General features: G+C 57.8%; 1 protein-coding gene across 1 annotated transcript; it reads right to left on the bottom strand.

The window, feature by feature from the left end:
* Positions 1–2,335: 2,335 nt before the first annotated feature.
* On the bottom strand, positions 2,336–13,534 carry UMAG_05564 (uncharacterized protein; the record flags this gene model as incomplete). The annotated part of the gene is made up of 2 exons (XM_011393570.1): positions 2,336–13,405; positions 13,496–13,534. The coding sequence occupies 2 exons, from the start codon at positions 13,532–13,534 to the stop codon at positions 2,336–2,338; spliced, it is 11,109 nt and encodes a 3,702-aa protein (XP_011391872.1).
* Positions 13,535–13,785: the final 251 nt, after the last annotated feature.

Genomic DNA, 13,785 nt, shown 5'->3' with positions numbered 1-13,785 from the left:
GAGCAGGGATTCCTGGGCAGCGCCCTGCTGATGATCAGAAAGCGCAGATCTTGACGAGATGTTTGTGCGTTGCGAGTTGCGGATGTGGCGGATGGTGTTTAATGAGCAGAAAGACGTGGTCAAGTGGCGTGAGAATGGAATTGAAGGTGTCAAGGTGGATGCGGCGAGACGGTAGGAGAGATGACTCTGGAGAGGTGACTGAGCAGAGGGTAGAAGGAAGGTTCGAGATGAGGCCAAGCTGGACAATGTACGGGTGCACGCAGCGGCGTCGACAAGGGGAATAGCCGGAATGACGGTGGAAGCGGAGAGGAAAAAGCCGAGCTTGTTCGAGATGGTGGGCGAGCGCTTTAAAACCAGTTGGCGCCAAGATGTTGAATGAGCGCAAGAAGGTCAACGCAGGTTCATTTCGAGATGAAGAGTGGGATCAGAGAAGCAACGCCACGGATCAACGTAGTGCAAGCGAATAGATGCAGGAACGCTGAGCATGCCACCGAGAAACGTGGTGGGAATTTGGAAGGGGGCGGGGCGGGGCGGCACTGAGCTGTGATGGCAGCCTGGGAATCCGTTTGTAGAGGGGAGTATCTGTGGTCAAGCAGCAATCGCAACAGCCGGAGCGACGGTGGTGATGATGATGATGGTGGTGGTGGTGGTGATGATGGTGACAAGGACGATGACGAGATCGAGCTAACGAGCGGGTCAGATAGCTCGGCGGGACTCAAGGGTGATACGGGCGGAAGCGAAGCCGAAGCAAGAGAAAAGAGCGGGAGGCAAAGATCCAGGGTTCTCGACTCACGCACAACTCACTACTCTGCTTGGCAGCAGCTGGTCGAGTGAGACAGAGGAGAGAGAGAGGAGAGAGAGAGAGTCGAGACGCAGAACCGCGCCGAAGCGGCAAGGCCAAAATCGAGTAGAAATCCGGTCAATTACCAGTCAGTGACGAGTGGCGAGGACTAGTCGCGAGTGCCGAAAGGACAATCACAAATAGAAGGTGGAAAATCTACTCGACTGATCGTGGATAAGTCAGTCAGAGCGAGAGTCCTGAGTCACGAGAGTCTCTCTGTGTGACTCGTGACTGATGCGGAACCACCGAGGCGTTTAACAGCGGATGACGATTCGTGATTGTACTGCGAGGAGCGAGGTTCCAGCCAGACGGGAAGCCCGAAAGGTTTTGATTGAAAACAAACCAGCGCGCGTAAGGCGTTTGTGGCTGCGGGATCGCTCTTCTGGCAGCAAACACGCATCACACTCGTGACTCGTGACTCTCGTGTCTGTGACTCAAACTGATAACTTGCAAGAATCATATCACGCATCGTGAATCGTGAAGCACTACGTGCTAATCACGAATAACAAGATTCGCTGTCTGCCCACTCGTGACTGTGTAAATGTGACTGTGACTGTGACTGTGACTCTGTCATTCGGTGATTGGTGATTGGTGATTGGTGATTGGTGTTTCGTTGGCTCTTTCTCTGCCTTGGTGCTTGATTCCAGCAAGAACAATCACGAATCATGAAGAATACGCGTTTGTACCCACACCTCGACCCACACCTCGGTGCTTGCTGCGCTCTTGACTCGTTGACTCGCAGCTTGAGCTCGAGCTCGAGCTTGAGCCGCTCGTTCGGATGTCATGTATGGTCTCTTGTCTCTTCAGCGCATCTCTTCCTGCTCTTAGCTCTCTCCTCGTTCTTGCCTTCACTTGCCCTTCTTTGTTCACGTAGGATGATCGTCACTGCGTTAGTGTTCGCTGCCCACTTGCTTGTGCTCGTGCTCGATCCGTGATGCGTGATTTTCCTGCATCTCCTAGCCGAACCACTTCGATCCAGCCAGGGTCTAGACACTTTGACCACACTGCCACTCTGCCCCAAATAATCGTGAATCTTGCCAAACAACTTAAGCTAATTTTGAATGCACGCAACCCACCAACTTAGTCACTTGCTCGATTTCCTGCCTTGACACCACTACGCACTAAATCTTACACATCTCGCCGGACCGCAGCAGCCAAACCCTTTATTGCAAATTCGCATTCTACTCGCCTATATGCCACGTTGTTCCAGCTCTCCAGCCCTCCAGCACCCTGCCCTTGCCTGAATGCTTGAAACTTGATCACAAACATGTCCGATACCTGTTCGTGGTGTCCAAACCCTGCGCACGCCTGTTTCATATCATCATCCCAAACAATCTTATTCGCACCCTGTTATGGCTCCCACAGCGAGACACGTCGATAGGTTGGTGTGTATGAGTACTAATTACAATCGTGAATTGCTTTCGTGCATGCTCGTCAAACGTATCGTGAATGCGCCAAGCCAAGCAATGTGTCAAGTTTCGAGGCTATACTCCTTTAGCGGCCCGTCATAATGTAGTTGAGCGCACGCAAACTTCGCAGCAACACCGCCTGTGCGTTGGTTGGGCTTGCCAATGTTGCCAACGCCTTGGATTCGATCCGTTGCGCTCCGCTCATCGCCGACAGCCGATCTGTCACCGTCGGCCCACTGATCACAATGCCTGACTGCGTCACTCCAGCTGACGCCGCAGCTGCCGCCGCCGTCGCCGCTCCTCCAGGCGTCAGCTCTCCATCGCCGCCACCTCGAGCGCTCGCATTCGCATTCGCATTCGTATTCGCCTTCTTGTCCCCCAATTCCTCCTCCTCATCTTCCGCCACTGCCTCGGGCAGCGTCGCCAGCAGCGCATCCAGATCGCCCATCAACGACCGCGATGCTTGGTTCGCCTGCGCTTGCAGAGCGCCACAGATTGTATCCCGAGCTCCGTCGATGCAGTTCACGTGCGCCGCGATCCACAGTGTGTGTTGGAACCCTTTGCTCGACAGCGCCGTCGTCAAAGGTTTCACCAGGTTGCACAGTCGATCCGCTGGAATCGTCGGCAGCTCGTCCAGTTCCGCTTTCAGATGCGATCCAACCATCAAAGTACCCGCTTCGCGATCCCGCTCGCCAGTTGTGGCGCCTGACGCCGATTCGCCTGCTGTAACCACCGCCTCGTTCTCTCTCACTCCTCCTCCATCGCTTCGCGCCATTTCTGTGCTGCTCGCTGCTTCGGCCGACGCGTTCGTCGCAATGTTGTCTGCCACACCCTTCGACGCCGATGTGCCACTTGTCTTGGCAGCCGTATAGTACAGCGGCTTGGTCACCGAGTGGATCAGCGCCAACAGCGAGTCCACCAGCTGACTGTTGCCCAAAATCGTCTCCTTGCACAGCAACCCGAGCAACACGTTGATCGGCGCCGTACCGCGCTCCCACCCGTCTGTCTCCTTCTCCTTCTCCCTTTCCTTGCCCTTCCCTCGCTTCGGCGGTCGTGCATCGTTTCGCAAGAACCACAGCGCCGCGTGTGTGTTAACCGAAGTCAGGTGCAGCAGTGTGTCAATGCTGCGCGACGCAATCAGGAACGGCGCCTCATCGCCCGTCTTGGACAGTGGCGCCGTCGAGCCCGCCATGCCCTGTCCCTGACCACCTGGCGTCGAGCTATGCCCATGCATGGCGCTAGCAGGGCCAGAGTTGGCTCGTTTCGGCGTCGGTCTCGATGGCGTCGAGTGCATGCGGTTCGCCCGATTGCTCATCGACACAAACGAGCGATCCACAGCGTGCGCATCCACCGAGCCCTCCGACAGAACCATCAGCAGCAAATTCAGCAGCTCCGAGCGTGTCTTGAGGTTCTCGCACAGGTTCGCAAGCACCTTGTGCAAAGCCGTCTGCTTGGCGTTCATCTGCGGGAAGAACAGCAGTCGTACCAGTGTCGCCACACCCGATTTGTCCAGAAGCTGGATGCCGTCGCGCGAAGACGCCCCTCCCCTCGCCATGTCTACACGCTCCCGCCCATGCAGCTCGGTAGCTCCGACACGTCCCGTCACATCCAGCATATGCACCGGTATGGTGCTCATTCGACCAGCGCTCGAGCCAGGCAACGCACGAATCGTGCCATTCGAAACGTCTTGCCTCTCCTCCTCGTCCTCGAATCGACGGTGTTGGCGACTACCACCCTCCGTGCGCTCGCCGCCCAAACTTGGCAGCCCAAGCATGTCACCCATCTCATCCACTTCGCCAAGCAGGGCTTCAACATCATGCCCGCCCAACGCTGCGCCTCGAGATCCGTCGATCAGGTTGATCCCTCCGATACCATCTTCATCGCTGCGTCCAGAGCCAGCACCAAGCGAACGTTCGCCCGCCGCTTGCGCAGCGCTTTGGCCAGCTCGGTCCCCATCAACACGCGAGGCCATCTCCTCGCGCATTCGGCGTCGTGACGCCTCAAGCGTCTCTTGCTGGATCACTTCAGCACGCAGCTCAGGCGGTAGAGCATCCAAAAATTCTGGGGCAATCGAAGTAGGTTGCGGCAGGTTGCTCGTGGCTTCGGCAGCGCGACGCTCCCGGAAGTGCTGGTTGAGAACCTCCTCGCGCAAGTCGTCTGGAAGCGCCTCGAGGAACGTTGGGTCGATGCCTGTATCCGTGATGTCGATCTCTTCGCCGTTGATCGTGATGGTCGCACGTGCGGCTTCCGCCGACGGACGAGGTTGCGCTTGCGCTGCGCCGGCATCCGAGGTCGCCTCTGCCGGCTGAGATTGGGACGAAGAACGGCTAGTCGCAGCAGCTTCCACATCCACCATCTCAACATCGTCAGTCACCGAAGAAGAAGACGCTGGCGCAACGCTTGCATCACCGCCAATCGACACGCTGTCCGACGCGGTTACCGCACCGGTGCCACTCGCCTCCGCTTCGTACGCGGCATCGCCTTCGGCGAGCATCTGTCGGGCACGCTCCTCACCGTGGCGCAGTCGCTCGCGCGCCTCCTCCAGCTCCTTTTCGGTGCGTTGCTTGCCTTCACGTAGCCGCTCGATGTCGGCTTTCGCCTCTTCTTTTGTCTGCCGTGCTTGCTCACAGGCCTTGCGGCTCTCTTCTAGCTGGCGACGCGTCTCCAGGCGGTGCTTCTTGAAGCCCGATAACAGCGCGTTGATGACGTGATTACGCATCTTTGACGTGCGCTCGTTCGACACGCTAGAAGATGGCAGCAGGATGAGCGCCTCCTCGGACCACCGCGTAAGCGTAGGCATCGGCGTAAACGACTGTGCAAGCGTGACAGGATCGTTCTGCGATGCAGCTTGCCTGCTGCTTGATGCGCGCTGCCCATCACCACCAAGTACAGCTTGGCCGTGGTGAGTATGGCTGTGGTGATGGTGATGATGAAGGTGATGGTGATGATGCGGTCCGCCGCGACCAAGACGACCGCTCACGTCGATGCCATCGATGCGCATGCGGCCGCCATCGCCAAGCTCGATTCGGATGCCCTGAGTACCGCCCGCTGCACCGCCTCGTGTCAGCAGGTTCTCAAGGAATTGCAATGCACCTTCGCCCACGAACTCCTCGACAGACTGCGCCCAGTCAGCATGTCCAGACGCAAGCGGTCCGCCGCCAGAGCCGCGACGAGCGCCTCGCCCAGCATGACGGCTGGCATCGGCATCCGACTGGTCCACCAGCAACGGATGAGTCGAGATCTCGTCCGAAGGTGGCGCCAAGCGACGAGGCGCCATCATCGAGTCAAAGTCTAGCAGGTTGCGTCGACGGTGACCACCCGTGCCACTGCCCACGTTGGCAATCGCATTCGGCAGGAAAAAGTTGGGCGGCAAGACGCCAGACGTGCGTGGACGATCCCCGTACGCGCCCGAGCCACCCGAACGTGGGTCGGCAGTTGCAGTCCAGCCCCAGTTGGCGCCGAAGCGGTCATCGACAGGAGCCGCGTACTCCTCGGCGAGCTCGAGCTGCGACATGTCGTCGTGACCATCCATCGAGTCCTCTTCGAGCATCTCGATCTCTTCATCGTCCAGAAGACCGTCGCCAACATCATCATCCATGCCGATCACGTGCTCGTCGTCCACGTCGTCGGGGTTGGCAGAGATACCGTCGTCGCTATCTTCAAACACAAAGTCGAGCGCCTCCTCGTCCTCGTCATCGAAGTTGTCTTCACCTTCGTCTTCTTCGTCCTCGGTGGTCCATCCGTCCTCCTCGTCAACGATGCTGGCATCGTCGCGGTGGCTGCCGTGACCGCGTGAATGCGAATGAGTGTGGTCGTCGCCATCCGAGTCAGAGTCCTCATCACTCGAGTCGTCCATGTCGGCATCCGAGTCGGTCAGTTCCATAATGTGCGGGTCGTCACCGTCCAGGCCTTCTAGCTCCTCGTCCGTGGACAGCTCGCTACCAGTTTCCGAGTCGAAATCCTCCATTTCCATGTCGTCCTCGTCCTCGTCCATGTCCTCGTCCGACATCTCGTCGTCTTCGAGCCCAGTCTCCATCTCACCCGTGTGCATTCCGAGTGACGAGTTGCGGTAGAAGTCGGGCGTCTCTTGGCGCTCGATCTCCTCGTCGTCTTCATCCTCATCGTCAAAGTCCTCTTCCATATCGTAGTCTGATGAGAATTCGGAATCATCCTCGGACTCGTCGATGACGGTGCGACCGCTGTTCTTGTCCTTGGCCTTGCCCATCTTGATAGAGACCTTGGTGAGATGCTCCAGTGGTCGCAGAATGGCTTCTAGCAGCGACTTGACCGTAGGCAGGTTTAGATCGACGTCGGCAATGGCACTGGTAAGTACGGTCACGTAGTTCTTCTCCAGCATCGTCTTGGCCATGTGAAGGGTCAAATCTTCGGTCTGCTTGCCGCCCGTGCTATTCGGACGCGCTATCAGCAAACGGTAGCAGAGATCACTGAGAGCGTACAGACGGCCGTAGCGCACCTCAATGGGTTCTGACGAGGAAGCGGCTTCCTTGATCGTGCGAGCGATCGCATCGAGCACAATCTTGCGCACCATGATCAGATCTGCTGGCACTTCCTTTACATCAATGTGCACGCTGACGTCTGCCGTGAGAGCTACGAGCACCGACATGGCCCAATTGGACAATGTCATTTTCCTGCGCAACTCGTTGCTGCCGTACGAGCTCAGGAAACCGGCGGGAACGAGCTCCGACAAGAATGTGCCGAGGATGCCAGCACGCGATCGTACCGCATCCTTGCTCCCAGGTGTTCCAGGTGCAAAGCTGACACTGTTTGGCGCACTGGCAGCCGGCGCTGACACCTGAGAGGCGACGTTACCGGCTGTTGCGGCAAACAGGCGCTTTTTGCTGAAATTGACAAACGAGGTTTTGCACGAAGAATAGGAGGACAAGAGTTCGGTAAGGCACTGCATGAGGAAGGTAGAGTAGAAGAAGGCAATGTCATCTTGCTTCTCCTCTTCCGTTCTGATGCTCGTTGCGTCGTTGGAGGCAGTCGAATGAGCGGGCGCAGCTGTGTTGTCCGGCGAATCGGCGGCGTTCTGGGCGCTGACTTGAACAGAATCCTGATTGGCAGTGGAGGTGGCAGCATCGCTCGCTGAGGCGGTCGTCGACAGTGATTTCTTTGATGTGCTTTTAAGAAGCTCGGTCAGGAGGAAGGCGATGAGACCGTCAAGCTCTTCGGATGGTGCACTCACGACCGACGACTGCACCGCTGACTTGAAGAAGCCGGGCTCGTCTGCCGTTTTTCCGGTGGCAGCATCGGTCTTCGTCTCCTTGGGATCGTCGCCAAGACGGAGACTGGCCAGACTTGCCTGCCCATTACCGGCAAGATCCGAGGGGGACTCTTTGGCGCCTGTCTCGGCGGCGGTCGTACCTTGGATCAGCCTGACGTGGCCACTGCCCTTGGTCGGCGAGTACTCGGTCATTTCGAGCTTGGAAACCGCCGAATCGAGGAAGACATCCGGGTCTCGCAAAACTGCACAATCCAGCTGGCGTACCAGGGTCGACGTGTCGCTGGTCTTGTTGCGCGATTGCGCCACCAGGCCGTGAATCTCTTGCGTCATAACGGTAGCCAGCGTCTGCGCATCTTCGACAATGTGTCGAAGCACGAGCGCAACAAACGGCTGGCAGCCCGACACTTGTTTAGGCTCGAGCACATGGAAAGGCTCGAACATCAAGTGCACGCCTCCTTCACGAGCGAAGCGCGCAGCAACAGAAGAGTTGCGCGTCAAGACGGTCAGCAGGCGGAAGGCGGCCAGCAGGTCGTTCCTCTCCAGTGAAGTTGCCTGCCGGAAGATTTGCAAGGCAAAGCGGAAGAGCGTATCCGAGATAGACACCGGACCAACACGTACACGAGGCAGAACGGGCTTGTCGGTGGTGGATATGCAAGCGGTTGACGAAGGTGTGCCGCCAGCGGCCGCCTTAGCCTCGTCCGACTTGGTCGTTGCATCGCCCGACCCACCCGACGACAGAGGATTGTCGTCTACCGGATCCTCGAGCAATTCATCGTCCGGCTTGACTTCTGCGATGTCCTCGGAAAAGCCGAGAATGCCAATAAGAGCAAGGATCAGCGATGCCAGCCATTTGGGTTGCGATGACGATTTCGGTAGCGGCTCAGATGTGCCGGTTCGTGTCACCTCGGCAAGGCACTCAGATTGCGAGGCCGGTGCAGCGTTGCTCGAGCCTCGGATCGATGGCGACCAGGTGCTGTAGATTTGGATGAGACGTTCGAGTGACGTTAAGGCCGAGTTGACTACGTCGCGGTCGAGCTGCTTGAAGATCTGCTCGTCGTGCAAGACGAGGGCGAGCAGCTGCATGCGCAAAGCGACAAAGTCGGCTTTGTCGCCGAATGCGGAAGAAGCCTCGGAATCAATCACCTTGACGAGCGCCTCAATGTGGGTCATCGCCTTGGTCCGCTCCGACACCTGCAACAGAATGGCCGATTTGACTTCGAAAACCAGAGCAGGATGGTGGTCGGCTAGCTCGAGTCCTCGCTCGACCAGTGACGCTCGAAGTGCATTTCGGCGCTGATCCAAGTCCAATTTGATTTTGGCTGCCTTGTCAGCATCCATCGTGTCGTCTACCTCGGGCTTCTTGTCGCCAGTGTCGGCAGCAGAAGCGTCGCTGCCTCCAGCATCCGCCATAGGTGCATCCGGCACATCGTCACTGGATGCATTGGACTCGTCATGAGCAAGAGTGCGATCCTCTTCATCATCCCATGCATCTGCATCGTCGTTCGTGGCTGGTGCAACGGCGTCAGTGGCCGGAGGAGCAATTTCAATCGCGGGCAGGGCAGCCGGACGAGCTCCATTTAGACCTTCGCTAGAGCCAGTAATGCCTTGACCGTTCCAAGGCTGATTCGGATTATCCCGGTAGTGAACGACAAGGTCATCGCGTGCCAACAGATACTCGGTGGCCGCATTGAGATTGTTCTGACAGCGCGAGAGAGCGTGGCGTGCAGCACCCTCGGGGAAGCCCATGTCGACCATCGTGCGCACACGCTCCTCGTTGGGTGGCCTGCGAATAGGCGCCGGGATCACACGAGGTGCACTTCCGAATGCAAACGGATTGGGCATGTTAAGTAGCGTCGGAATAGCCGATTCAAACGATCCGGCCGCACCCGAAGAGCCCGAAGCCGTCGACGTTTTCTTGGGAGCGGATGCAGACTCGTTCTGAGCTTTGAGAATGGTCAGAAGATTCTGAAGCATCAACCGATTGACAGACGCAGGTAACGAAGGCAGCCAAGGCTTGTCCCACGCAGCTAGCAACAGCTGCAACACATCGAGGCGAATCTTGACCAAGTAGGCATGAGGCTCAAACACATCCTTGCCGCCTTCGCGAATGAGCTGTGTCGTCTGAGCCGAATCGATGAGACCTTTGCAGTGCGCCAGCTTGAGCAACACGCCCAGAGACACCTTCAGACCGCCGCACGTATGGCCCAGCTTGATGCCAGCTTCGTCAATGTCGCTGGCCGACAACTTCATGCTGTTGCCGTGACCATTGTAGAACCGGTCGATTTCGGCCACGTAGCGACGAAATAGATCAAAGAGCGCTTCGAGGCCGCCTTGCTTGTCCAGGGCTCGCAAGATGGCGGGGTAGACGGTCGGAGAGTTTGGACGCTCATCAAACAGAAGACAGCTCGTCTGGCAGATCATGAGCGTGGCAAAGGCAAAGCTATTGATGCCGTTGCTCGATTCCCTCCAAGCAAGGTGCTCTGTGAGCGACTTGGCGATCTCGATTGAAGCCGTGTGCGCCGCCGTCTTGTGTGCTGCGTCAACGCTGCGACGCGGAGCCAAGTAGCGCACCGTCTCTTCGAAGAGCGATGTCAACGAAGACGGGATCTGCGATGCTACGTAGCGCAGCGCAGCTGCATTCTTGTGGCCAGGTTGCTCCTGCTCAGGCTGCAAGGAGCTGCGGGACTGAGCGCGCTGCTCTACCGTTCCCGCCAGGTCCTGCAATAGGTCATCCGGGACACCGTGCTGAGGGGTCCGTTGCACCTGTGTCGCCTGCGTCTGCGTAAAAGAGCCTGCAGTGCGGTTCGCGTTGGTCGACGCTTGTCCAGGTGCTTCGGTGGCTACTGAGGGCGACTGTGATCCAGTCTGTGGAGCGCCCGCAGAGCTGACCTCCGTCGAGATCTTTTCTGTTGCAGATGATGGAGGCGGAGGAGGGAGTGAAGTCTTGAGCAGCATGTTCTCCCAGGCGCAGGCCCGGTGCATTGCGCCGAGCTCGGCGATGCTGATCGTGCCAGATGTGGAGCTGGAAACTAGCGTCTGCAAGAAGATGGACGGCAGCTTGTGACCGACGTAGGTGATGGTGCATACGTCTGTGAAGAGGTGTGTGCGTGAGCACAGACCTACGAGCTTTCGAAAAGCGGCATTGGCTGTATTCGCTTCGGCGTCATCTCGAGGTGTTGCCATCCACAAGAAACGTGACTTATCGTCATGGGGTATGGAGGCCGAGGACTTGTCGGGCAAGCCGAGTAGCGCCGTGACTTGCTCCCAGGCAACCTTTATGTCTCGGAGCATAGCGATCAAGACGGTGCTTGGGCTGATCTCAGCCATCAGGCGAATGAGCGTCACTAGCGAGTCGGCAAGCAGCGATGCAGAAAAGTCGTAGGGCAAGCAGGGCAGCGAGTAGTAGCCGAGCAGCTTTTCGAGGCCATCCATCTTGATAAACTCTTTGCAGTGCGAGCTGGTTTGAAAAAGACCCTCGAGGAAGCGTGACACGACATCGATGGCGGCGATGACCGGGTTCGTCTCGAGCTTGGTGAGATCTTCCTTGCGGATCGGGTCGGGCTCATCCGTCACGACGTCCGCGAGCGCCACAGCGCGAGCGCCAGCAGCGGCTGCTGCTGCAGCAGCATCGCCAACTGCCAATAAGCCGTAGGCCGCACGCGCCTTTGGATCCTGCGGAAGCTCAAACGTGCGGCCCATCTGACTGATGTCGTCGAGAGAGCGCATGATAGACTCCATGACGAGCGGCTTGAGACTGGGTTGGTGGCGCATAAGTTCGTCGATGGCGGCACCAAACGCGTTGGCATTGTCGCGGTCCTGGAAAACCTTGGTGTGACGCTCCGAGGTGAAGAGGGAAAAGAGTTTGGGAATCAAGTGACGCGAGTTGAAAAGATCCAAGCCGGCCTGGTTGAGGCAGATGGCTCCAATGGCGTTGGGGATCGAGTAGATGACCTCCCAGTGGGCCTCAATATCAGCTTCAATAGCATCGAACAAGACATCGGGAATCTTGGCCTCCTGCAAGATAGCTAGCGAGGTAGGCTCGTTGTGGACAAAGGTCGAGGTGATGAGGATGGCGAGCGCCAAGATCTGTGGACCGAAGATGTTGCGGTGAAGGATAATACGCTTGAGTGAGTCGGGCAGGGAGGTGTTGACGAGGTTGCGAAGGCCATCACCGGTGCCAGTGGAAGCCATCATCTGAGTGATGGTCTTGAACATGGATCGAAGCAACGAGGCGCGGCCAAAGGAGAGGCGGCCGTACAAGTTGTCCGGGCCGGGCTCGCCAAACACGCTGTCGCTCATGCGATCGGCAGCGCCATCGTCAATGTCACGGTTGACCTCGGCCTTGATGCGATCGACAAGGACGTCGAGACCGCGCGCGTTGCAAAAGAGGTCGAAGGCTTGGGGCACCGCGTAAGTGAGGCTATCAATCAGGCCGAGGGCACGAGAAATGGTGCGCTGAACCATGTATCGATCTGGGCTGCGAATGTCGACGAGCTCGACGAGGAGAGGTACGAGGCCGGCACCGACAATCGTATGGCTTGCCGAAGAGGAGGTGGCGATGAAAGCGACAAAGCTGAGCACCGAGTCGACAAAGTGTTCGGTCGAAGCAGGCTCAGCTTTTCGAAGGTCGTCGATGAGGTTTCGCATCACGCTGAGGATGATGCCGTGGTTGACGGAAGCGTTGACGGAGTTGAGCACCACGCTGACCCTGTTGCGATAGCGACCGAGACTATCGAGTGCGTAGAAAGCACTGCTCTGCACCGCCATGTCGATGCTCTGCACGGGATCCACAAGGGCAGCGATGCGCTGAATCAGGTCAGGCTCGTAGAGGAAAAGCTGTGTGCTGGCGATCGACTCGCCAATGACAAGACCGTAGCAAGCGATGGCAAGGAGGCGGCAAACGAGCAATTGACTGCGGTCGCGCGCATCCTGCAGTCCGAGGGCCAGACGGATACGTTGAAAGAGCTCGAAACGCTCCTCCTGGGGGACCTCGTAAGTCTCGATAGCCTTGGCCAGTAGATCAGCCGCATCGCCATGGTCGGGTGTAATCCTGCCAAGGTCGACCGTGACCAGACCTTCACGACGACCAGCAGGAACGGCAGCGCTAGAAGCCTGCGTGGCATTGTTGTCGCCACGGTCCCCTGTGCGTGTAGGCGTAGCAGGCAGTGCACCGGTGGAGAGAGCTGGAAGCATGGCGGGACGACTATCGCGGTTGCGCAAGCGTGTGGGCGTAGAGGTGGAGGGGTTGTGATGGTTGTGCTGCTGCTGCTGATGTGGCGAGTTGCGAGCGGCATGGGAGGAATCGGTTGTGGACAATGTAGACGCCGAAGCGACCGGCTGTGCGGATGCAGTGGAGCCGCTACGCTTGAAAAATTGGAAGCGCACATGCGAGAGCTCCGAAGGATTGAGCTTTTCTGACTGGGCAATGTCGACGAGTGAGAGACCATGGTCTCTCGGGGTCCAGATCATGGCGAGCGTGGTGAGACGCTCCTTGGAGATCTGAAACTCATGTCGAGGATGGTGGCTGCTGTGCTGTTGTGCGGCACGGAGCACCAGACGGAGGGCGGCTTCAAGGACATCAAGGTCGTGCGTATAGAGAATATCGTTGAGATGCTCGAAAGAGCTGTAGAGCTTGCGGTTGGTGCAGTTCTCGATGAGGAGACGCGAGAAGCGCAGAATGCTGACGAGGAGACGCTTTGTGAGCGGCGTGAAGTCGTTGGCTTGAATCTTGGACAGCTCGTAGTCGCGGCAGATATTTTCAAGGATGTTGTCGAAGCGGTTGAGCAGTCCGGTCCAGTAGTACAGATCACCTCGTGGCCAGCACCATTCGGATACACTGTCAAGCACGGCGGGCAACTCGTCGTCGGACGACTTTGTGATGCGGTCCTGCAGCGCTAGAATTTCGGGAGCCTGCAGGATAGCAAGAAAAAAAGGGGTAGGAATGGTCGTTGTCAGTGCCCCGTTCCACGTCTTGGGAAGCACCTTGAAGCGCATACTTACAGCTGGTGCGAGACGCTTGGGCGTCTTTGTGATCTTCATGGTCGCAATGTCAATGAGGCGGCGAACACTACGGCAATATCATCCGCTGGTGCGTCAAGCGAGACTGCGCCGCACCTCGAAAGAAAACGAAAGAGCCTTTAATCAATCAAGGTAAACGCACAGAAAGTAACAAAGATGGCTGCTGCGCGAGATGATCAGACATGCGTGTCTTGCCGAGCGATGGCAAAGATGGATCTAGCAGCGCTTCAGTCGGCTTTGTTCGTGACTAGATCCTATCCGCCTTGCCAAGA

Source organism: Mycosarcoma maydis, chromosome 18 (genome assembly GCF_000328475.2).
Source record: "Mycosarcoma maydis chromosome 18, whole genome shotgun sequence".
Lineage (NCBI taxonomy): Eukaryota > Fungi > Basidiomycota > Ustilaginomycetes > Ustilaginales > Mycosarcoma > Mycosarcoma maydis.
The sequence above is the reverse complement of the archived record's forward strand: the minus strand, read 5'-3'. Positions and strand labels throughout refer to the sequence as shown.